This window comes from Eleutherodactylus coqui, chromosome 3, assembly GCF_035609145.1.
Source record: "Eleutherodactylus coqui strain aEleCoq1 chromosome 3, aEleCoq1.hap1, whole genome shotgun sequence".
NCBI classification, from domain to species: Eukaryota; Metazoa; Chordata; class Amphibia; order Anura; family Eleutherodactylidae; genus Eleutherodactylus; species Eleutherodactylus coqui.
The window spans coordinates 195,032,118-195,057,935 of record NC_089839.1 but is presented as its reverse complement, the minus strand read 5'-3'; the positions used below and the strand labels follow the sequence as shown (position 1 = coordinate 195,057,935).

General features: G+C 44.1%; 1 protein-coding gene across 5 annotated transcripts in view; it reads right to left on the bottom strand.

The window, feature by feature from the left end:
- SETD5 (SET domain containing 5) overlaps nt 1–25,818 on the bottom strand; it is a 116,526-nt gene that overhangs the window by 19,829 nt on the left and 70,879 nt on the right. Inside the window, exons 1-13 of one of the 5 annotated variants that reach the window (XM_066596733.1) lie at nt 25,531–25,640; nt 23,240–23,469; nt 22,821–22,879; nt 20,746–20,933; nt 16,418–16,456; nt 15,399–15,641; nt 13,852–14,000; nt 13,511–13,628; nt 13,126–13,235; nt 9,659–9,908; nt 9,383–9,457; nt 3,207–3,461; nt 24–338 (exon numbers count right to left, since the gene is read on the bottom strand). In XM_066596733.1, the coding sequence (XP_066452830.1) occupies nt 24–338; nt 3,207–3,461; nt 9,383–9,457; nt 9,659–9,908; nt 13,126–13,235; nt 13,511–13,628; nt 13,852–14,000; nt 15,399–15,641; nt 16,418–16,456; nt 20,746–20,933; nt 22,821–22,879; nt 23,240–23,469; nt 25,531–25,638 (2,139 nt within the window). In that variant the 5' untranslated portion in view covers nt 25,639–25,640. Of the gene's footprint in view, nt 1–23; nt 339–3,206; nt 3,462–9,382; nt 9,458–9,658; nt 9,909–13,125; nt 13,236–13,510; nt 13,629–13,851; nt 14,001–15,398; nt 15,642–16,417; nt 16,457–20,745; nt 20,934–22,820; nt 22,880–23,239; nt 23,470–25,530; nt 25,641–25,818 lie in introns of those variants that run through there. The other 4 variants (XM_066596732.1, XM_066596730.1, XM_066596729.1 and 1 more) reach the window with 4 other exon arrangements.

The following is a 25,818-nucleotide window of genomic DNA, read 5'->3' as shown; positions in this document are numbered from 1 at the left end:
TTTTAACATTACATTTAACCAACCTTTTTAGTTTTATGGTATTTAAGGCCAGAACGTGCTGGCTGTGTAACCGACTGCGTAGCTGCAGGGGACTCTGAGCCCTGCTGAGCATCACCTAATCCGAGATTTTCTGTGGTCCCAGGCTCTGTTGTGGCAGAACTTGTAGTCCCTTCCTCCGGCACTGGGGGTGCCAGCTCTACTTGCTGAGCCACCGCTTGTCTTTGTCTTCTTAACCTCTGTGCTGAGGCACTTCTGTATCTAGACATGCGGCTTTTGGGGCGAGGCCTGGTTGATTTTGGTGGAACTGGTTTAGGGGTGGGTTTCTCTGAATTGATGTCCTATGAAACCAAATACAACAGATTAATGTAAAATATGTAAATATATATTATGTAAAATATTCACAGTAAATCTTTTGATCTTGCATAAAAGTTTGGTTTATTAATTTAAACAAAAAGGAAACATTTTGTAAGCCCTAAACTCCATGTACACTCCTTGTCAAAGAAAATAAATAAATAAATCAAGCACTTAGAGAAAGTTTCAGTTGATTCCTAAAACTTTTTCTGTGTGATTGTAACAAAAGGATAGAATTTATTGTAGAAAACTGACCCCTTGAAGGGAGACTCTAGCTCCACATTGTACTACCTCTAGCTTGGATGTAAAATGTGATACGGGTGGGCATGGAGTTTCTAGTCCCTGTTGTACCGCCTCTAGCTTGGATACAAGATGTGATACGGGCGGGCATGCAGACTCTAGTACCCTGTTGGGCCACCTCTAGCTTGGATTCAAGATGTGATATGGGCAGGCATGGAGGCTCTAGTACCCTGTTGTACCGCCTCTAGCTTGGATACAAGATGTCATACGGGCGGGCATGGAGACTCTAGTACCCTGTTGTACCACCTCTAGCTTGGATACAAGATGTGATATGGGCAGGCATGGAGGCTCTAGTAGCCTGTTGGGCCACCTCTAGCTTGGATTCAAGATGTGATATGGGCAGGCATGGAGGCTCTAGTACCTTGTTGGGCCACCTCTAGCTTGGATGTAAAATGTGATACAGGTGGGCGGGCATGGAGGCTCTAGTACCCTGCTGTGCCACCTCTAGCTTGAATACAAGATACGATACAGGCGAGAATGGAGGCATACAGGCTCTGCATGGTTTCCTGCTGAACATCGCCTCACATTGGCTGTAACTGAGCCTTTAAATAGAGCAAACTCATAGGCTGTTGAAGTTGGCGTCCCAGATGATCCCACACATGTTCTATTGGTGATAAATCTTGTGTTCGGGCAGCCACAGAAGTGTGACAATGTTGTGTCACCCTTGTGTGTGTGGCTGAGCATTATCCTACTGGAAAATACCTCTTTGAAGTCGCCATGAGAGGAACACATGTGGCTGCAGGATGTCCTGTACATAATAATCTTTATTTGTATAGCGCCAACTTATTCCGCAGCACTTTCAGGCATGGATAAATGCAAAACAATACAACAATTACAATGTGAGGTACATGAGCTATCATTGTCCCTCGTACCACTACTAGGGGGGACCGACTGTCATATGCGATGCCCCCCAGATCTACACACCAGCAGTGGGGGCAGTGTGCCGCTCCACACAAGGCGGGATTGAGGCGTTTACCCCTAGGTCTCTAGAGTCCAACTCTGCCATTGTCCGTGCCTAAACTAAACCTGGATTCATCACTGAAGACAACCCGATTCCACTCCGTAGCGGTCCAGTTTCATGATTCACAACACAGCAAACTGAGGCGACAGTGGGTGGATGTCAAAGGCACAACATGTAATGATTGCCATAAGACCAAAAGGTACTTCAGCCAAGCGGTTGGAAATGGTTCGGAAGACACAGGGCTTGTAACGATGGTGCCACCTGTCTCTGGATGGTGGACAACGAAACAGTGAGCTGTTCGTGATTGTAAGATGATCCTCTCTACTGGTAGTTTGTTGAGGGCCTCCTGAAACTGATTGCTTTGTGTGCGCCCTCAGACATCTACTAGTCTCAAAGGCTTTTAACAGTCTGATCAGAGTGGCCCAGGTTGTGGGCAATTAGTCGATACGACCATCCAGCTTCTCACATACCCATAATGTGCCTCCTCAAACTGTTACATGGGCAAAATCTCTTGGATTGTGTCGTAAAGCCGTCTAGTGGTCAACAAGCTCTACACAAGCGGAAGAAGAGGTCACTATACACAAGGAGCCTCTGAGAGCCTTTTTATAGGCCAAGGGGGGGAACCACTTTTAGGGACTCGGGTGACAGGACCGTTCATCTAATCACCCCAACTCTAATCATTTACATATCTGCCTGCAATGTAAGTGCACGCCAAGTTTACAGCCAAACTACAACTTTTAGGGGCCGGATTTTTTTTTTAAAATGCTGTGCTATACATGAAGCAACAAATAAAACATCCTTACAATGAACTGTGCAATAAATTGTAACATGTAATGAACCAAGGATCCTTCTAGATGGGCTAACAAGTGGACTATTGCAACAAGCACTGGTTGAGAAAGCATGTAGATCAGTGTTCATTCACTACTGTTCACAAGGCAGAGCGTTGCATGTATGGGGATGAAAGACTGCTAATACAATGGTTTGTCCCCATACACGCACATCAATTGGCTGCAGTGCACATATTCCTGTTTAAATGTGGAGATGTGCAGTTGACCAAAGAGCATTTTTATGCTTGCTAAAATGACACGCTCAGCCGGTGAACGAACATATGTTTGTTTGTTCCCTGATCGTTGACCCTTCCACACGGACTGATAACCAGGCAAAAAGAACGTTCAGGTTAACGTTGATGCCCAGTTCGACTGCAGGGTCCCCCACTGATCCTGAGAACGAGGGTCCGGGTTGGTCACCAGGTGAATGGAGCAGAGATAACATGAGCATACCGCCATTCCATTCACTTCAATGACAGCGCTGTAGATTACCAAATTCTAGCACCTGCAATCTCCAACTGTCACAGTCGTGAATGGAGCAGCAGCAGCACACTTGTGCAACCTCTATTCCATGCACTTAAAGGCCATCTGGAACCCTGCTCTCCGGGTTGTTTAGGGTTTCAGCAGTAGGACCTCCACCAATCAAAGTTATCCCCAATACAGTGAATAGGGAATAAATTTCATAACTTGACACAAACCCCTCTAACACTGTCTAACCAAGTAGTACTGCTCCTGGCAGTTCCAGAAATCATTGTGCATTTACTAACCTGCGCCTGAGAAGATCTCCGAGTGTTAACACCCTGGGTAGGATTAGGTGCAGGTTCTACATCAATGGGACTTTCAGATCTTGGTTCTGGGTCATCTGCTTGAGATGTAGGATCCAATGCTGCTTGAACTTCAGGAACAGACGGCGCCTCCGGTTCAATAGCAGCTTGTTCTGCAGGCTGCTCTTTACGGCGTCTTCTTCTCTCCCCGCTGTCCGTTGTGTGCACAGGAAGTTCTGCTTTCTTCTCATCTCTTGACTACAAGAAAAATACGTTTAAGTATCCGGAATATGGGCAAAGGGACCCTCAGAAAGGTGGTTGTCCAGATGAATGGCGCAGAAAATTACTGTAAGATGCAAGTTCAAGTGTTCCCCCAAGTATACAGAGAAACTATTATAGTGCAGGAACATGCACAATGATGAGATTTTTGTACTTACCGTAAAATCTTTTTCTAGTCTTGTTCATTGGGGACACAGCTCGGACCATGGGTATAGCTACTGCCACTAGGAGGCAGACACTGGGTATAGCTACTGCCACTAGGAGGCGGACACTAAGTAGAAAAAGTGTTAGCTCCTCCTACTAGTTATACCTCTGTCCTACAGGCACCAGGCTAATCAGTTTGTATGCAAGCAGTAGGAGCAGCAGAATAGGATATGAAAAAGGTACAACAGGTAGTCTAAAAGTATAAAACATTAACAATTAAACTGTAACATAGTGGAGAACTATGTGTAACTCCCGGGAAAATGCCCAAACAAGGAGGAAGATATTGAACAAGTCTCAGCATAGAAACTGTTTCTCCTTTGGCAGGAAGGAGGAGCACAGGACGGAGGACCACCTTGTCCTGATGTGATACAGTGAAGGGAAAACGTGAAGCGTTTAGTACCGTTAGCCAGTAGAACAAAGTGTGATTGTTCTCAATAAGAGAAACCAAGTAATCTTGTAGATGACACCTTATAATGGCTAACAAAAATACGTGATGCTATTGCAAGCTTTCGAACCTACTTAGGGTTGTTCTTCAGGCATAATGAAACAAATCTACAGACGTATTTACATTAAAACCTATACACGATCACATGGAGGGTACCGACGTGGTGACCTTAATTTGCACTATATAAATACCAGAGACAGGATGAGAGGGCACAAACATTGTGATAAATAGAACTTAGATAAATATTAGGGAGAGATGATTAAAATAGTAAATAATTAGTCCAGTGACCAGCAATGTGAAAATTTATAGTCTCTACATTGCTGTTAGGGGGGTCAACACCAGGCCAAGCTGTTTCTCATATCTCACAATCTCCACTGGTGTAAACCCCCCTCCACACAGTTTCTGATAGTATCCAAGCTAGTAATAAACGTTTATATTCCTAAATTCTTCTGTTACGTTGGGACTTAAAGCTGCCTTTAAAGTATAAGGCCTGTTTCACACGGGCTACAAAACAGCATGCTTTGCAGCGATGCAACATCGCTACAAAACGCATGTATGTTAAGCCCATGGTATCCAATGGGTTCTTTCACATAAATGATGTTTTGTAGCCTGAAAGAACCCATTGGAAACCACGGCCTTCACATACATGCGGTGTGAAACAGGCCTAATACCACTTATGAGAAATACAACCAGCTACTTGCAGGCACCGAAAACCTACTGAACGGTCAACCGTTGGTCCCCTCCCTGATAGCGCCATCCTGGCCACCATGCATGTGGAATCACTATACTCCAACATCCCAAACAAACTGACTGTCTGCCAAGCACACCATAAGGCCAATGGGGTTGCCTTTGAATTGGTGTTGCAACTTACAAGATTCATCCTCGCACACAATTATTTCTCCTTTGGCAAAGAGATTCCTGCAACTCACCGGATCCGCCCTGGCAGTAAAATGCCACCACAATATGCTAACCTTTTCATGGCAAAACTGCAGAGTGACTTTCTGGCCTCCTGCTCCAACAAACCACTGGCCTACTTCCGCTACATTGATGACATCTTAATCATCTGGACCAACACTGAACAAGAGCTAGTAAAATTCCATGACCGATTCAATGCATTCCACCCCACCATAAACCTGACATTAAGCTACTCATACATTGAAATTTTAATGGTGGTGTCCAAAAAGTTTATTTCTAACAACTCAATACAGACATCCCTATACCGAAAACCAATTGATTGGCCCACATACCTCAGATGGGACAGTTCCCATGCTAAACACATAAAAAAGTCCATAGTCTACAGCCAGGCCATCAGATACAACCGGATCTGCTCCAACCCAACAGAGGAACATCTATACCATTTTAAAAGGACATTTTTAAACCGGGGTTACCCCTCTGTGCTCGAAACATTATGTATTTTTGTTACAAAACAAACACCGCCCATGCCTGAAGATCCTTTGACCTGGACACAAATTTTGTAATCTTGCAATCAATCCCAAATGCCATGTCAACATCTGTGTGATCCCATCTGTGGCACAGGTCTTGAAAGACATCGGGATGGAGTTCCCATTCTCCCGGGTCGACTTACTATTTGCTTAGGAATTCTGCTATCCAGCTATCTCGCCTGGTATGTGGACTGCCGAGATCACTGGGAGGAGTGCTTCTGCCCATGCTAAAAAATTTTCCGCTTCCTCCGTGACTGCTGAGCTGCAGACTCCCCCTTGACGATGTACATGACTGCCGTTGTGTTGCTTATCTGGACACGGCTTCGGAACCCCTTTAGCTGTAGCGCAAAATAACGGAGCGAGAATAGTATAGCCCGAAACTTTAACATATTTATTGCGGACGGAAGACTCTTGTACTGTCCACATCCTCTGCTTTGTGAAGTTGCGCAATGTTCCCCCTAAGGGGACTGGTAGTCTTGGTCAGCACCAACCACTGAAGTGTCAGAAAGGATTGTGTCCAGTGAACTAGAGAGGAATCCAGGCCCCCAGGACCAATAACCCCAGGACTCTCATGCAAGATTAAATGGAAATCAGAATTTGCAAGGAGCGCACCTGTTTCTGGAGTAACTGAAGTTTCTGTGATGGTAGCAGAACACATGCACTTATTGTGTCAGACCAGGCCCAAAAACTACAGAGGCTGAGATAGGAAGAGAGAGGACTTTGGGTAGTAGTTAATCCACCCAAAACAAGAGAGAGTGTCTAGAGTGATGTGGAGACACTCCAGAGCGGGCGAGTGGGAAGGTTTCTCTACTAGGATGTGGTCAAGATAGGGGATTGTGACAATCCCCCTGGAGTATAGTAGAGCCATCACTGCCGCTAGGACTTTCATGAACACCTGCGAAGCCGTGGCCAAAACGAATGGGGGAGCTACAACCTGGTAGTGCTCCAACCGAACGGTGAAGAGCAAAAACACTGATGAGTTGATACGCTCTGCAGATGGGAACATAGAGATAAGCTTCATGATATAGATGGACGACAAGAATTTGCCTCGTTCCATGGATGCGATGATTGACTTTAGGGACTTCATGCAGAAATGCCGGACTTTTATATATTGATTCAGTTTCCTCAAGTCTAGAACGGAGTGGACAGACATCCTTCTACGGAAGGAAAAAAGAGATTGGAATAAAACGCTGCGATACGCTCCACGAGTGGAATTAGGCTAATGACTGGGTAAGTAGCTGGCATATTGCTTGATCCAAATCGTGGACCCATGAAGGAGATGTCGATAGTGTGGACTTGAAGAAATGGTCCGGATGCTAGTTGACAAACCATGGCATACTCTGAGGAGAGTTGGTCCCAGACCCAGGCGTCAGAGATGTGGGAAAACCAGATGTCCCTGAAGTGGGAAAGTTGCTCACCCACCTGAGTGACTGGAGTGGGGGCCGCTCTTAATGCGGAGGAATTTGTGGAGAACAACTTTGGAGCCTGTGGATGGGGTCATCAGGAGGGTCAAGGTCTGAAGGAAGGTTTCTTTCTGTGATTCTGTGTGGTTTTCTTGCCATCCACGGACTGGAGCACCGAAATGAATGAAATCGATGGTGCTTCTGAGTAGACCTTGTTTGGCTAGACCTGTTCTGAGATAGGTGGGAGCTCTTACCGTCCATGACTTCCGAAATAATGTTGACTAGCCAAGCGCCGAAGGGGCAGCGAAGGGAAGTCCAGTTAAGGACCTTTTGGATGCTGCATCAGTATCACAGGATTTTAGCCACAAGGTCCTTTGTGTTGCTATGGAGGCCACAGAGGCCCGAGCCACTAGTTTGGCTGCATCTAGGGACGCTTCACAGTGGTATTTGTCTGACTGGCTGATATGCTGCGCAATATCTGATATGCTGTGCCTCCAGTGACGCTTAACAGTGGTATTCGTCTGTTGACTGATATGCTGCACAATATCTGCAAGTTCTTCCAGTGAGAATGCTGGGGCACAATTGCTTGTCCAACTCAGTAGCTGATCCAGGTAAAGGCAAAGAGAGGTCATAGGGCAGAGCCTACTGCCTTAACCCTTTCCAATCCAATTTGAATCTTGGTTTTCCTAGGGGGCTTACTCTTTTTCTGCCGTTATATAACGGCGCTATCTGCTGGCTAAAGCCAGTACTGCATGAGGTGACACGTTGGATAGGCTTCGATAGCAGAGAGGCTGCCAATATACTGTAAGAGAACCCTGACGGACGTCTTCCAACATCGGAGCTGTACAGCCTTAAATCATAATATCTTCAGAGGTATGACAGTGGATTGGAAAAGGGTTAAAGGATGCTTTGGCCAGCGATTCTAGCTTATCACGGGCCTTCGAAAAAGAAGAGGCTTCTGCCATAGATAGAGTGGTGTATTTTGCAAAGAGTGACACTGGAAGGTCTACCGCAGGAGATGATGCTCATTTCTTTATGGGCTCTTCCTGAAAGGGGTACATAATATCCGAGCACTCCAGTTTAGTAACACTTGTCAGGAAGATTCCATTCCCTGGACAGGAAAGTCTTCAAATTCCTTGGGGGAAGTGAAGATGTTAGGGGAATATTTTGGAAATCTGAAAGACTTTCTGAAAGAGACCTGCAGATGCTTCTGGATCCAGATCTTTTACCTGCAGAGTGTCCTTCACAGCAACTATCAAGCTATTGACTAAAGAGCATAGTTTGGACAATTGCTCCTTTTCCAGATCCAACTTTTAGGAAGACTCAGACGCCTCACCTTCTGAGCGAAGGTCATCCATGGACGAAAGCTCAGCATGTCCCAGTGAGAGGTGAAGAGCATGATGAGGCTGGCGATGAAGATTGTCCTGAGTGAGATGGTCTACACTGCTTCCTGGGTCTTCCATGGGAGGGGCTACGGGGGAAGGCATCTCCTCCATTAGACGTGTCTGGAAGCGGGTGACAGGGAAATCCTCCATCGTTGATTCATTATTAAGGTCCAGGACCGCACGAGACAGAGCATGCCATTCTGGTTCAGCGGCTGAAGGGGCTGTAGGTGGGAGAGGGCAAGTAGGAAGATTACTGGCAGCCTCCCTCGATTGGAGGCATTTAACGCAGAGCGGTTCAGACTGCCTGCATGAAAATTTGGTGTGCCAGCAAGAGCACACAAAGTGCGTAACTCTAGCTGTAACATTCTGCCCTGGGGTCAGACATGGTGCTAGGGCCTAGTTCGCTTGTTGCTAAGGGTGCAGCAGAAGGGGCACAGATAAAAAGGAGCTAGCCACCAGGTAGAGCTTACTCTATTCTGTGCTAGAGCCCCTAGATCTCGCTGCTGAGACAAGATCCATGAGAGGTACCACAGGTCGCAGCAGAGGAGAAGAGATGATGCTGAGATCAGGAGGAAGGCTTTAGCCCTGGGAAGCATGGGAGCCGATGGGAGCGCAGGAAAAGGGCACCCATAGCGGCGAATGGAGGATTCACAGGACGTACCTCCTCCTCCTGCAGGGCACCACGATGGGTTGGAGAGAGGCTATGGTGCAGGCTATTCATAGCTATGTGCAGTAGGAGATAGTGTCCTACTTTGTCTCCTTGGCTTCTGAATCCAGAAGGTAGCTAGAGCTGCAGATTTAGATTACATCCTCCAGCAATGGCTCCCCTACTGGATACGGGAGTCTAGGAAACAAAACAGGACTCCTAGTGCATAGATATGAGCTGCCTGCAATGTGGACCACAGCTGGTTATGCTATGCTGGCTATTTAGAAAAATATTTGTTGTGCATATTCCTGCACTATAATAATTTCTCTGTATAACTGGAGGTACACTTTAAGCAGAATTAAGAGAACAACGCACCCTTCTTGTCCTTGGTAGTATTCCCACCTCCTCCTCTTTAGTATCTTCACATTTAACTGCAATGTCCCCTTCCGCCTGTGAAGAACATAGCTTTATTAGACTTATTTGCAGGAACAGGAAGCATTTCATAAAATATGTTCTCTGAGAAAATATGCATATGGAGATTAGAGACCACGCACGGGAACATCAAAAGCACATCATTAAATAGTTACTGTGGAGATTAGCACTAGAATGTATTTTATTAAACACTACACAGAAGTTATAATTAGGGTTTACCTCATGGTCACCAGTTCCAGCATCTGTTGCAGGAGTTTCAGCCACTTCATCAGTCTGGTGATTGGTGCTTTCATCCACCACAAAACCCTGCTGTTCTAGCTCTCTTCGCCGAGCTTTGCGATGCCTCGTCTCTGCCCCTATGGACAGTGGAAGGGGAAGAGGAGGTGGAAGTTCTCCAGTAATTGGATTCCTCTTCTGAACGGGACAGTTTCGGTTGCCTTTGTGACACGCACAATCTACCTTGTAACTACTGCGATAAGCAAGAAGAGACATATCAAGTATTATTTTACCAGATCAAGATCAGAGAGCATTCTGTTATTCTTCACACATTACTGGCTACAACATGATGTCACGTATGCATACAAGTAATGGTAGCCTGTAACAGCTTATTTACTAAAGTCACCATATACCTTAGTGACAAAATGTGGTAAATTTCTACAAGTTGTTATCTCTGTACAAATATCGCTGTATATCAGGGGTGCACAACCTTTAACCCTTTCCAATCCACTGTCTGACGTCTGTAAACATTATGATTTAAAGGGGTTGTCCCACGCCGAAACGGGTTTTTTTGGACGCTGGCAGATCAGCTGATCGCGTGCCCCGCTGTCAGCACCACTACACACATTGCAAAACAAAAATAATTGGTCAGCACGCAAAGCTTCCATAAAACAACTTTTCTACATTTTTTTCAATACAATTAAACTGTTACAATATAACAGAGATGAGTCTCCAATGTGCAGCAGGCAGGCGGAACTTGATACAACATATCAAGTTCATAGAATATTATATAAGTTCAAAAATGCATGTATGCAAAACCATATATCAACAAACATTCAATCATATAGAATGACACATCAAGCATACAAAAGATTGAACCTACATACATAACAGTACAAAATGCATAAAGCCCACCTTACCACCTACACCACGACACGTTTCGCCCCGAGCTTCCTCATTGGGTTATATTGTAACATCTTTTTAATTGTAATAAATAAAAAACAAAACTGTTGTTTTATGGAAGCGTTGCCTGCTGACCTATTATTTTGTATTGACTGTGCTGCAGAGCATGTGCTGCTGGTTGTGGGATGCAACCGTGACTCATTATACCACTACACACAGGGCTACATAGTTTAAGCTGCTGCTCCAATCCCTGTGTAGTGCACGGCATTTGTAACTGCAGATGCAGCTCTGATTGGTTTTAATCAGAGCTGCGCCTGCAGTTACAAGCGATGGCAAATACACAGGGTTGAGGGCATCATCTTCCGCTCTGTACCCGTACATAGTGACAACAGCGGACACCTGATCAGCTGATTGGGTGAATTCCCAAGTGGTGGACTCCAGCCGATCAGCTATTAATGAGCTATCCTGAGGATAGGTCATCTATTATATTTCCCTGGAAAACCTCTTTATTAACCCCTTAGTGACCAAGCCTGTTTGCGCCTTAGTGACACATGTCAGATTTACAAAATATTGCCAGGTCATTAACACAGAATCACTCTTTAAAGGTTTTGCATACCCAAGTGATTATGATACTTTTTCGCTACATATTGTACTTCATTTAGGTTGTAAAAATAGACTAATAAAATTTGTGCATAATTATTAAAAGCACCAAAATTAGGAAGATTTTGAAAGCATTGAGATATTGCTGTTGAAAATGTGAACATATGGCAAATATGAGCAAACATACTGTACAAACTTTTGATTACACATATATTTCCATTTACTCTATTCTGGACGTACATTGGAAAAATGTGAGTTTTTTATTAACCATGTAGAAGATGTACAAATTTAACACTGATTAACATTTCGAGGAACACTTTGGTTTCCTGCTCCAAGCCAAGATTGCAAAGGCTCATAGGTGTCAGAATGAAAGATATCCCCACAAAGGACCCCATTTTAAAAACTGCACCCCTTTAATATATTCACTGAGGGGGGGGGGGGGGGTCAGGAGTATTTTGACCCAACAGTTTTTTTTTCCAGGAATTAATGCAATTTGGAGGAGAAAAAGTAAAATTTCATATTTTTGCAAAAATGTCATTTAAAGAGACAGGATTTTTGTATAGTGCACATGAAAATGAGGATTTGCACCCAAAATGAATACCACTTTGTTCTGCGTTCAAAAACATACCCATTGTGGCCCTAATCTTGTGTCTCTATGCACAAAACCGAAAGCAGTAACCAGTGGCTTTCAGAACAGACATTTTGCTTGAAGATGTTTTAGGCCCCATTGCACCCTTGTAGAGCCCTTGAGCGGCCAAAATGTTGGACAACCCCCAACAAATGACCCCATTTTGAAAACTAGATCCCTTAACAAATTCATCCAGGGGTGTACGGTATATTTTTACCCCACAGGTTTTGAATGAATCTGAGCAAAGCAGAAGAAAAAAAAAAAAAAAAAAATCACAATTTTTGTTTTTTTGGCAATTGTGTCATTTTTAAAAACATTATTTTGTACAAAACACATAGGAATGAAGACTTTCGCCCTAAAATGGTTCCGCCCCATTTGTCCCGTGTTCAGAAACATACCCATTGTGGCCCTAATATGTCTGTATGCACAACAGGGTGCAAACCGAAAAGAGCATTAAGCTTCAACTGTGTTTTAACTTTTACGTAATCGCCATTATCCATTGGATAACTGCGATCACGCGACATGAGACGCTCACCGCGGCCCTCGGTCACTGCTCCAGCCTTTCTGGTACCTTTAGTAGCCAGGAGCAAGGAGATCTTTAATTTCCCGGGCCCTCCTCAACTTCTGCGCTTGCGTCCGCCATTCTACCGATGGGCGCATTCACTGAAGTTGGGAAAAGTTCCGTGGATAAACGATCCCGTCAGGGGACATCGCCGAAGGCCTTAGATAAGCAATTTCACCTCCCCTCATGGATCAGATCCGTGATGGGAGGTGAAACTAACTTTTTTTTTTTTTTTTAACCTTCTATTTTTTATTGGAAAACAGCAATCACGTGACATGGGGACTGCGTACTGCAAGAGAATGTGGGTCCCCCTTTGGCCCAAATAAGCAATCCAGAGAGGAGATCATGCATGTGATTCTCTATTGTAGATGACTATTGTGGTAACACCCCAGCATTTCAAAACTCCCATAAAACTACAATGGAGAAAGCTATACGCATCTCTAACTCATATACTCCTTTCTGGAGTGTCAAACAAGGTCATGGCGCCTCATTATCCTAATAAATGGGGGTTTCAAGGATGACTATACAGCGCACTATTGGTACTTGCCCATCCCGTGTAAGGAAGTAGCATGGAAACTAGATATTAACAGCCACACAGACAAGTATTTCTGTGGACAGACAGTTGGGGGATGCAGAAAATAGGATCCTTGGACGCATAAGGCCCCTGACCACAGGTTGAGCCTCCCTGGAGTGTATGAAGTTGCAAGTAGATTTATGAATTAGACAGTGGACTTCTGAATGATATACACTTGTGCAGAATGGAGAGTGAATACATACCAGTTACTGTAGTCAAAATCAAAGGCAATGGTGACCTCTGTATCTTTTGCAATAGCAGCAATAGCATAAATGCACAGATGAACCATCCCATCCGCAATCACATGCCTGACCTGGATAACCCAAAGTGAGAGAAAATTAATTCCCCAGAGACAACACATTTTTACATCACTCTTTATACATGGAATTTAGGGAACTTTGCTAAACCCATGTCCTATTAGATTAGGGACCTCAATACACAGTCAAAAGTTGGAGATACCATTATCAATTGCACTGGCCTTTTGAAAACGCAAAATTGTAACTGCGAGATTACAATCAGCTGCTAGACAAATGGAGATGGCATATTACCAGCTTAGCATTTCTTTAAGATGTACATAAATGCATTTACCTCAGCGTTGGGTGTACAGGAACGTCTGATAAACCTGGCATCATTACCGAAGGTCCGCGCATCCACGCACATTTCCAAACCGTTAAATTTGGAGTAAAAGAGTACAAAGGGGTACGGTCTGCCAAAGAAAAAGATACACAATAAACAAACATAGAAAAGCCAGTGGTGGGGAAAAATGACAGTCATAATTTAGATAAATGGGGCTCACACTTTGTAGTAGGATCATTGTTCTAACACTCAGGTCCACTTTACGGGTTTTTTCAAATAATAGAAATAGAAATTGAGGAAGGTAAGCTATGATTCCTATGCAAAAACTTCTAATACAATTATCATAAACTTACTTTTTGAAGAAGTGCCCGTTGACTTCAAACTGCTGTCGTAACATAACTTTGCCCCGATATTCAATTACAAGAGTGTTCACCGGCAAGTCCTTGGAGGCACGCAATATTTTTCGATGTTTTTGCACTCTTGCAACCCTTCCCAGCTGAAACTGGAACAAAAGGTTTATCAGCTACCTTGCACATCATAACATACACGAAAAGCAAGAGAAAATATACATATAAGAACACCCGTAACTAATTCTAAAGGAGTCTTTGGACAAGGACCTTAGAGTCACAGAGCTGCCCGTGAGTCATGGCAAAATAGATGTACTAATGCGACTTGCAGGCGAGCTCAAGGTTACCATATGAGGTACATAGTCATCATAGATGTGAATTCTGATGATCTCAAGGATTCTCACCATATCTGAAATCTTAATTTTGTGTCACAACTTTTTCCTCATAGGAAGACACTGCAGTTGCCATAACTATATGAATTTATGGCCATTAAAAGACAGCTCAGAACGCCTCCGAAAGATCACCAATGGAGAGGATCTTCTGATCACTCAAGCATGAGCAGCTACAACTGTTGAGTGCAATAACGTAGGAATTTTATTTTCAACCTCAGAAATCACCATTGTAAGAAAAGTAACATATCTAACTGATTGTAAGCCCTTTGTCAAGCTCAAGCTGATGTGGTGCATTGAGTGGCCTTTTGACATTGCTGAGCAGCCACTCAGTGCACCGTATTAGTTTAACAAAAGGGATTAGTTTACATGGTGGAATTCATAATGAAAAATGTGATGTTGATCTGTCTCAATCAGTGACAATATTCAGTCGAAACTGCATGCAGCAGGGCGCCATTGCATACGACAGTCGGTTACCCCTAGTAGTGTCATAGGCGACAATGACAGCTCAGCAATATGTTCAGGACATCCCGCAGCCACATGTTGACTCATGGCTGCTTCCAAGAGGCATTTCCCAGCAGGATAATGCTCGGCTGCACACATAAGGGGGTCACAGGAGCCCCCACAACATTGTCCCTTTTATGTGACTGCCAGGTCGCCAGGTTTACCGCCAATATAAAATGTATGGTACCCTCCGGGATGCCCACTTTAACAGCCTACGTGTTTGCATGATCTAGAGGAGATTATATATGTCAATGTTACAATCACACAAAGTTTCATTTAGTTCCGACAACTCCTCCTAGCTGCTTGATTATTTTTTTTTGTCACCGAGTGTATAATAGAAAAAAAGTGTTTTGTTTTTTTTACTGAGTTCACACACAGCGATTTTGTTGCTGGTTTTAACTTCTTTCTTTTACAAAACACTCTTGTGTATGTCAAGGCACCTTAAAGATAACAACTGCAACATACAATGCTCAGTGGTTAGCACTGTTGGGATTCCGGAGTACAAATCCAATTAAGGACATCTCCTCCATAGGGATTTATATGTTCTTCCTGTCGTCGAGCCGCCTTTCCTCCAGAAGGGCCAATTTAAAATTTACATTAAGCCTAAATGGGGACTGTAGAATATGTTAACACTATTTAAATGAATGAAATAATAATCACCTGCATCTGAGATCCAACGACTGTATTGTTACACGACAGTTCTGTCTTCTTTATGGTTTCAGGCAGTTCTGCTTTTCCAACTAGGTCTTTGTTAGAGCGTACATGCCTCTCCAAAAGGTTCTGCATGTCTGCACTATACTGGTTAGTAAATGCCTCCTCATACTGGTCAGTCCAAAGCCGGATCCTGTTCTCCCAGCCCTCCGTGGTATTTTCGTCCAATGTGTGAGCATCTGAAGGAGAATTCTAGAGGGCAAAAAAAAAAAAACATAGCAAATTAAGTTTGATGGCGGTAATCCATAAATATAGTAAGATGTCATACTAATAGGTATTCGCTACTACTGTTTAAAAAGAAAAATATTCAAAAAATATGTATCAATGTATGCGTGAATATGAACTATAGAGAACACATTTCATTGGCCATTAACTAGTCAGCTCCAAGTAAATGAAAGGGCTATCCGGAGCCCAAAGTTAAACACAGAAAAATTGGGGCACGATACGAAACAAAATGAGAAGTACTCATCAGTTAGATGTCCCTCCACTTTAAAGCAACCATTTTGGTTCTTGCTGCTCTGGTCCCAAAGGCTCCTGCAATGGTCCACTGTTCACAGGACTGCTGCTGCCAATCACTGGCTTCAGTGGTCAAGTGTCATTTAAGACCGCACCACCACTGTAGCCAGTAACAACATTAACCGAGTGGCAGGTTACTGCTGCAGGAGCTTCCAGAGCAAAAATGGCTGTCGTAACAGCGGGACATTAACCAGCAAGTACTGCTTAGTTTATTTTGTCCCATTCCCTGCCCATAGTATATTTTTACTCTCAAAAATCCTCTACTTGAAGGTCAAAATATGCGATTAATGTTATCCAGAGGTTTATCTTTGTGATGCATACTGTAAGGTATATGTAGGTTTCCATTTCAGTAGGTGTCCTAATTGAAAGTCAAAAAGGTTCATAACAAAACCAAGCTCATAAAATATCTGGCTTTTTTACGGTTTTAAACACTAAGAAAATGGGGGACTCGCCTTCATTCGTAAGGACTTGCGGGAACCTTCCCGAAATGCCTAAGAAAATGAAAACATAGTATAAGTTACAAATATACCCGAGTATAATCGCCAAAAGTATACACCCATGAAGGAACACCAAACATAACCAGCTTGCCAGTCTGCAGAATTTGCTCCTCAGGCCTCCCTCACACAGGCGTTTGCATTAAACGCAGCATTTCTCAATGCTGCGTTTACCGCGACTTCAGCAGTGCTGGTAAGCATTATGCCAGCGTTTTGGCTGCTTTAGCACAGCTGATAATGCAGCCAAGGAAGCTGGAAAAAAAAATTAAATACTCACCTAGTAGGCGCCGTCTGCCGTCCCTGCAGGCACTTGCCTGTCGAGCATCCTTTGCTGGTAATGGGGTTTCAAGACCACAGCTCCAGCAAGAAATTGCTATGATTGGCTGAGCCACAAGCCATTCATTCATTGAATGGCTGTGATTGGCGCACCCAGCGCTGGCTGTAATTGGCGCTGGATTAGCCAATCAGAGCAATCTCTTGCTGGAGACGCGGCCTTCAAACCCCGTCACTAGCAAAAGATGCTCTGACAAGTGCCCACAGCCCCGGAAAGCAGCGCCAGGGACCAACGGCGGCAGCATCGGTGAGTATAACGTTTTTTTTATTGGTAGTGCAGCTAGCGCTGCTCAGAGCGCGGCACGCTTTCAGCAATGCTGCTAACGCTGCCCATTCATTTCAATGGGCGAAGCAGGGCTGAAAACGGCCAGAGATAGGACATGCAACGCTGTCAAAGCGCAGCATTGAAGATTCTGTGTTTTGTCGCTTGTGTGAACAGCCCCATTGAAATTAAGGGAGCCCTGTGCAAAGTTAAACGCTGCGCTGAAAAGGCAGCGCTACACGCTGTTAAAAAATAAGAAAAAGTCTGTGTGAGGGAGGCCTTAGGCCAAATGCACACTGCAGGTCTGGATTCCGCCTTGCAATCCGTCCCTGACCGCAGCGGGTGACCCTGTGCGTACAGGCAGCGTCCACGCAGACCTCTTCTTCCGGCTTCTCCATACTGCAGCAGGTCTGCAGTGCTCGCCGTTGGACATGCGCAGTACAGATTTTTTCTTAAACTCGTGCTTTTCCCGCAGAACCCACGGCCCATCCGCAATATCAATTGCGAACAGGCCACGGGTCAGACAGCTTTCATTGCTTTTAATGGTAGCAGTCAGTGCGGGAACTGCAGGAAAATGGAGCATGCGACGATTTTTCATCTGCCAGTAGAAACCGCAATTGGTTTACACTCGTATGCATGAAGAATCTTTTTTGCATTGCATGCTATGGAGGGTTATTGCTGCAGAATCCAGAGGCGGACGCCCGCTCCAGACTCTGCAGCAAAAATCCACCAGTGCAGCAGGCCTTAGTTAGATTCAAACCCTAGACCCACAGCAAAAGGGAAGCAACGCCAACCACTGAGCCAAAATAACACACACACACATATATATATATATATATATATATCACTTAGTTTTAAATTGTAACCTTAAACAGAACAGGCTCAAAAGGAGAAGAATAAAAGATTAACGGAGGAATTGTTGGGATATTTCATCTATTGTGCATTTTCTATGTGTGGTGTTCCTTTAAATTTTCCCAGTGTAGCAGGCCTTGGCATAAAATAGACAGTACATCTATCGCAAAACTATACTATACACTGTGCGGATCAGAGGATCCTGTCTATGACCGGCTTTAAACGGAACATATCATGTATTTTTGTATGCTCATTATTAAAGCCAGGTAGTGAAACATTTGCCATTTTTGTAATGCGTTTTTGTTTTTACATTGTTGATTTTATTGCCTGCACGACCATGGGCCTGACATCTTTTCTGAGTGCAGAGATCGGCTTTATAGCAACCACATGGGCCATTGACACAATGAACAGGAGGGGACCCATCGGCTTCTATAGGATAATGTTGTGGGCATACCCAGTGAACTGTGCCAAGAGGGAGAGGAGGTGAGCTGTGACCATCACATGTGAACGTTGGATCCTGTGTTATCTATATAGAAGTGTTACCTAGAGCAGAGACTATGGAAATCTCCGCCTGAGGCTTTATTCCCCCGAGCGCATATTTGCTGCGTTTTCATGCCCGGGTGCATAAACGATACCCATGTGAAGTGTTGGTGTCCAATGCAGTCGTTCATACGGGCGAATATATGGCGCGTAAATACGCCGGCAGCGTGAAAAATAGAACATATACGTGGCTGGTGCATATATGCTCAGCCAAAACATAGTTCTGGAACTACGTTTTGGCCAATATACACTGGTGGGTCCTATAGACTACAATGGAAGTAGGGAAAGAGAAGGGAGGGGGAGGCATTTTTGCAACGTCCAACACTGCGAAAAGCTTACAGGTGTTTCTATGTAGGCACTGGAAGGCATCCCGGGGATTTTGGCAGAGTGAGGGTTTTCCATGGTGCGGAGTGCTTTTTTTTTTGTTGCTAAAAACGATGCTTGCGGTCGTGTGAATGGACAAGAAAACGCTGGCTGTGATTGCTGAAAAACACCCATTCAGGCGCTTAAATAGAGCAGGCGTGAAAATGTAAAAACGCCATTGCCATTTATGCGCTCGTGTGAAAGAGCCCTAAGGTAGTGGTGATGGCGATCTCAATAAGAGTTTCAGAGGGGCCTGCATGCCTTTCTTGAGCGTTACAATATTTTATGTTATAGTCACTAACTACCTCAGGGTTGTTGATCCAGGGATTATTCTCTGCTGCCTTCAGTGACAAATCCAGGTTTAGTTTGTGTACAGATGATTGCTGCCTTCGTGTTTGGAAACCAAGACGTGAGCGCCTCAATCCTGCCTTTGCTGTGATGGTCTGCAGGACCATTACATATGACAGACGGCCTCCTCTAGTAGTGATACGCGGGACAATGACAGCTCAGTGATATGTTCAGGACATCCTGCAGTCACATGTGTTCCTCTCATGGCGGCTTCCAAGAGGCATTTCCCAGCAGGATAATGCTCGGCCACACACACAAGGGGGTCACAGGAATGTCCCCACAACATTGTCACACTTATGTGGCTGCCCGGTCGTCAGATTTATCACCAATAGAACATGTAAGAGATTACCTGGGTCGCCAACTTAAACAGCTTATGAGTTTGCCTGATCTAGAGGCTCAGTTAAAGCAAATGTGGAAGGATATGCCGCAGGTTACCATACGGAAGCTGTATGCCTCCATGCGACCCATATATCTTATATCCGAGCTGGAGGGGGCATAACAGGGTATTAGAGCCTCCATGCCTGCCCGTATCACATCTTGTATCCAAGCTAGAGGCGGTACATCAGGGTACTAGAGCCTCCCTTCAAGGGGGGGGGGGGGGGGGGGGGTGTCACACAATAAATTATCTTTTTGCTCTGATATTATAATCACTTATTTATATCAACATTACAAACAAACAGAGGTGGTTTCCTTCTAGGTGTTTGAGAGATTTATATATATTTTATTTTTTACAATGAGTGTACGTTTTGGGTTTTGTGGCAGTAACAAACTATAAACAAATAGAACCATTATCCATTATGAAGAAAGATCACTACATGGGATGACTGTCAGGCGCTTCAGGCCATTCTCCTACAGATGCTTTCTCTGCGTTTTCAGTGCAGCGCTAAACGCTGTCAATCGCTGCCATTTATTTCAATAGGGCTTCTCAGACCAGCATTAACAACGAAGAGTCTACAGGATTATGTGGTTTCTCTTACTAAGAACAATCACTCTTTGCTCCACTGGCTAACACGGTACCAAACCTTTTTTTTCCCGTTTAACGCAGGGTTTTTAATGCTGCATTTTTGAATTGCTCTCTGTTCTATTTTTATGCTTTTCAAAACGCGATGCTTTGCCCATTGAAATGAATGGAGTGCGTTTTCAGCTGAAAACGCAATTGAACGTGGTTACCGCATTTTTTAATGCGTTTTCAGTTCTGGCACTATTAGCTTGCTTGGCTGTGTTTATAACTCCTGTGTGAGACTGGCCTAACTGTCCAACAGTCGCCCCAAAAATTATCACTCCTGTGCCTTCAGTGAATGGAGTCAGGGCGTGTGAGAGGGCTCTTCCAGCTACCTGCCTCCATTGAGTCCGAACAGACAATTGTTCAAAGATGAACGACTGTTTACACTGAGCAAGAGTCTCACTAGTCTCCTTGTTTCAGAGAGTTGAAACGAAGAACCGAGCAACAGTGATTTCTCGCTCAGTACCCTGTTGGGGCTCATTTTTTACACAGGACAGCTTCTGCTGAAAATCGCTTGTTTGAGTGCATTTTTATCCCGACTGTTGTCCCCCAAAAGGCCACCCTAAACCGGATGTGTTATCCTACCTTGATTTTTTTGGTTTTTGGGGTATTACGGGCTTTTTCTGTACTTTTCTTCCTCTTTTTTGGTTTACTTCTCCGCACTCTGTTGACAGTGAGTGTGATGCTGGTTGGCGTGTGCTGGGTGGCTGTGTAGAGAACTGTTGATGGAGAAAGTTCCTCATCCCAACTCTCAGTGGCACTGCTCTCACCTCCTAAACAGAAGAAACACATAGGCATAAAGACTCAACGTATAATATAGAACAGTTAACTACAAAAGCTTTGTAAGCACTCCAATTGGCTTCCGTGGTCGCATGCTTAGATAACACGTACTCCGCTGTGCCCAGAAGTGACACCAGTTGGACTGGAGCAGCTGGGGGAAAGAAACGCGAGCATATACTTGTTTATTATTTTATGAACAGTGAATACATGGACAACCACCTTAAAAGTTTTAATCAACGTCTTTAGTAAAAAAAAAAAAAAAAAAAAAAAAATAGCTTGCAAAAATACCAATAGGAGTAATACTCCTCTGCTGATGCTTTGTGGGTCCCCATTGTTTTCATTTAGCAGGATCCAAGTGTACTGACACATGACAGTGGGTAATCACTGTCTTTAGTAGTGACATATTAGTGAAACCGTTGTCCTGCTGCAGTGATTACCTGCAGCAGTCACAAGTTGGAAACAGGATTAACAGACTGGTGGGACGACCAGGGAAGCTTTGGCATGGAAGCAGCAGCAGATTGGAGAGGCAAGTTTTATCCCTGTCAGCTCCTTGTAATCCATCTCAAACCCCCACAATTTTTATGCACATATAAACAGGAGACTGGTCTAGACCATTTGACCAAAGGTAGTCAAAGCCAACCGATTAGGATACTGGTTACTCCAACATAAACCACCTAAAAAGTATTTTAAAGGAGACGATTATAGTATGAAAGTTTGTAATATCACGTAAAAGTCTGGAATCATTGACTGGCATAAAACACACAAGTGTTTGCGCCATCAGCAAGAAATTGCCTGTTAATGGTTGATCAAAATTTGTAGGCTATCATAAAAGATACGGTTTTGTCACATGATTTCCCTTTGTGTAAAAATGGCATCTGCTAGTCATTAGCAGACGAGATAGGAAGACAGACAAGCAATCCTAAAAGTGAACGAAAATTATGAATAAAAACATACAATTATTGTTACATATAAATGAATGTCTTGAATGTTGACTCGCTTTATCATCAAGTGACGCTTGTTTTTTCCAATATATCTGCACATGTATAAAGGATCCTCATACTTAGCACTTCCAACAACCTGGTCTATTGGTATGCAAGTAGGGCTAGAGGCAGAACAAGAATGTGATAAATGAAACCAACTTAGGACTCTTCCACACAGGTTGATTGTCAGGTGCACACCAGCTATCCCGGCGATAATCGCTCCCATGCATCTACACAGGAGCGATCACTCACTGCATGGAGGCTGGACGGGCTGAAGATCGCTCCAAGATGCCGACCTCTATTCAAAGTAAACAGGCCATAACTCATAGATGGACAGCCTGTTTATACAGACCATCATTTTAGGCTGGGTTCACACAGGGCGGATTTTCCGCGGAATTTCGCCACGGCAAATCCGCCTGCGGCCACTAATCTCAGGATTAGCCAGCCATGTGGATGAGATTTCTCAGAAATCTCATCCACACGGGACGGCCAATCCGCTGCGGTAAGTCAGGCTGGAACCTCGGCTGCGGCGGCCGCGGTTTCAGAATATGCAGCATGTCTATTTATCTTTTCTTTCCACTGCGGCCGCACTCTCCTCTATGTGAGCGCCGGCCGCAGCGGAAAAGCGAGCGGCCGGGCCGCTTCAAAGCCGCCGCGGGTCTTTCCGTGGCAGTTCTCACGGCGGAAATCTTGCGGTTTTTGCTGCGGCCAAACCTCGGGATTTCCGGCGGGAATACGCCCCGTGTGAACCCAGCCTTATATTTATGCATGCATGATCCAAAATGACAAGAATTATCGTTCACGCATTTACACGAACCATTATTCAGATTTCCATGATCCAGCGAGAATCTCAACGATAATCGTTGTGTAAAAAGGACCCTTAAATAATGGTAAACTTACCAGAGACGTTGTCTTGTTTCCGACGATTCAGCTGAATAACTTTACCCCTGTTTACACCCCTGCAGTGGGAAGGAGACAAACAGTTGGTTAATTTATTACAACTACTATATTTAACACTGTACCAAAAAGTTGCAGCTCAGCCAATGGCAGAACAACTTCTTAAAGGGGTATTCCCAGAATCACAAGTTATCCCCCATTCTATGGAAAAGGTATAACTGGCTGATCAGTGCAGATCCAACCACTGGGAATTTCACAGAACCCATTCAACAATGAATGAAGTGGTGGCCACACATGTGCACCACTGCTTCACCCATTTTAGTGAGAACGCCGGAGACAGCCGTGTGCTTATACACTGCCATTTTTTGAGCTCCCATTGTTATTTTAGGTATATCCTTTTAATAGGAAATTTAATGACCCACCTGCATTTCTCACATTTTACAAGAAACCCATCTGCAGAGTTGTTGCAGTGGCACCAGTTGGGGATCCCCTCTCCTTCTGAGGAACTATCACTGTCTCCAGAATTCTCCTCGTCTTCAGGTGAGTGAACACCATTAAGTTCTGCACGTGGGATTATAGCCTGAACAGGTGGAGAGGCAGGTGGCGTTGGTGGTGGTGGAGCTCCATAATTGTGATCCTGTAAAGTGGGTGACTGGAGTTTAACCCAAAAGTTTACAATGTAAAAGAGGAAAATAAATGGACACGTTTCCTTTGTAATACTTTTGACGCATGTTAATTTTTCACAAACCGGCAAAGTAAACAGTCATGTCGGAGTAGGTAGGAGAAAATCACGCATACTGATTTTGATGCAGTTTTTTTTTTTTTTTTTTAAAGCGAAAGCCAGGAATGTTTTCAAAGAGAAATCTCAAGGACAGACCTATAGTAATTCTTGTTGGGTCCCCTTCTGGCTTTTGATTTAAAAAAAAAACCCAGCCTAAACCACATCTCAAACTGCATGTGTGAACTAACCTAAGGGAGAAACATACTGTATAGCTTCCTTTCAGCATGTATTTTGATTTGTGTGGAAAGTCCAGGTATTTAATTCCTATATAACCTGCACCCAAACTTCAATGTTTCACAAGTTATACACCAAGGGGCAGTTCAGCCATGCCTCCTCCTGTCCCATTTCAGTAGATGTATCATTTTGTACAGCTTTAGAGGTACTGCTGGCAGCATATTAAAAAAAAAAAAAAGTCTTTTGAAGAGGTTTTAAGAGAACAGGTCGCTATAACCTATTAAAATGTGGACATCTGTATGAAAACTACTAGTTAGGATACCCATATACAAGGCGGCTGATGCGCTCTAAACGCAGGTGATCACAGTCACCTGCCGGACAGCACTGGGAATTGCTATACAAGTCCAAGTGCCATTTGGCAATTAGTGGTCATCCATTTGCAGTTACAGCACATCAACTGCAATGTGTAGGGGCGGCCTCCTACTAGTAAGTGCAAATGATAACCAGCCCCTTAAAGTGTCAAACCATGGGTCTGAAGAGAGGCACTTGGTTTTCTGTGGAGTTACAGCATCGTTTTTTAACCTGTCAAGAACTCCAACAAAAAAACACGTGACATCTGCTCCTCAGACATCCGCTCCTCAGTAAAAGTGGCCAAAATCAATGTCAGCAAAAAAAAAAAAAAGCCAACGGTCAAATGTGTGGGAAGGAATCCTGATTATTTGCCCCCATGGCAGATGTCAGGAGGGGGGGGGGGGGGGGGGGGGGGGAGTGTCGGGCACGTTGGATTTCAAAATGTTAAAATTTGTTCTCACAGGAGATAAGCTGCAGCCAGAGATGTCCAACAGCAGCTTATTTCCCTCTCCTCACTGAGAAAACATGCATGTTGAGCAGGGCCATTTGTATGGTGGGGTCAGGAGGAATAGCAGACAGCTATCTAAGGTGTCCTGCCACCTTAAGACATCACATGATCCTTTACAGAGCTGGTAACCGACTGAGGTAGCATGTAACTCTTACATTCACTGGTATATTGCACTGATGCAATCTAAAGGCCGGTCATAGTGGAAGGTTCTGGCGCAATAAATAAGACATACATTTCTTACTCAACTGCGGCTTTATTCCCCTCAGGTTTCTTATCCTGTTATTTATATAAAATGCACATAAAGAAAATCCGAGTAGCTGCAGACAAAAGTGGTTCTCCAGGAGCCCCTCCACTAGTGAGATTGGCTCATTTGCTTTAACGAGTTGCTGCCCTTTATAACCCTCAACCCACCAAAAGAAAAAACAAACTGTTGATATATCACAGCAACACGTCGAAAGTTTTGATCAACATCCGATTGAGATGGATTCCTTAAAAGCAGTAATAATGGTGCAAAGTAAAAAGCAGGACGAGTCAGAGTTTTGCTACTTACAAGTCTTTACTAGCAGGTAACTTGAGTGCAAGTGGGTGAAACCCCATATAACCCTATAATTGCATCAGTTCCACATACTTGATCTTCAGGAATATTTTCTTAATATACACAGCATTACAGATTAAAAAGAGAGGGGAAAATGCTAGAAAACACTTAGATTTAAAACCATTTTCACACTTGTAGTTTTACCATTTTCCTGCTGCATGACCAAAGTCTCATATTGGGAAATCCAATACCCTACCGGGTGTCAGTCTGCATTTCCATACTGTTCAAACATCGCAAATTTTCATTGACATGAATTAGTGGCAGATCATGCTGTTGGCGACTGCTACTACCGTCATTTACTTACATAAGGGTCACTGCGGCAATCACTGAGCATGCGTGGGATTCGGACTGAAGAGGGGACAGGTACTGGGTATCCACCCAGCTGTTTCATCATCAACATTAGGCCTGCCATGGACGCTGCGGGCACAGGTAACAAACAAGCAGGGGCAGATAGTTTTCACGTGCAATCCCAATTCCTTTCTTATATACACTCTAGTATATCATTTGCAGTTTTTCTTGTGTTAACAGGTCCCCCACTTTAAAGCATTCAAGGCCTATGCAACTGGGTTCTTCTATGTTATATGCCACAGTC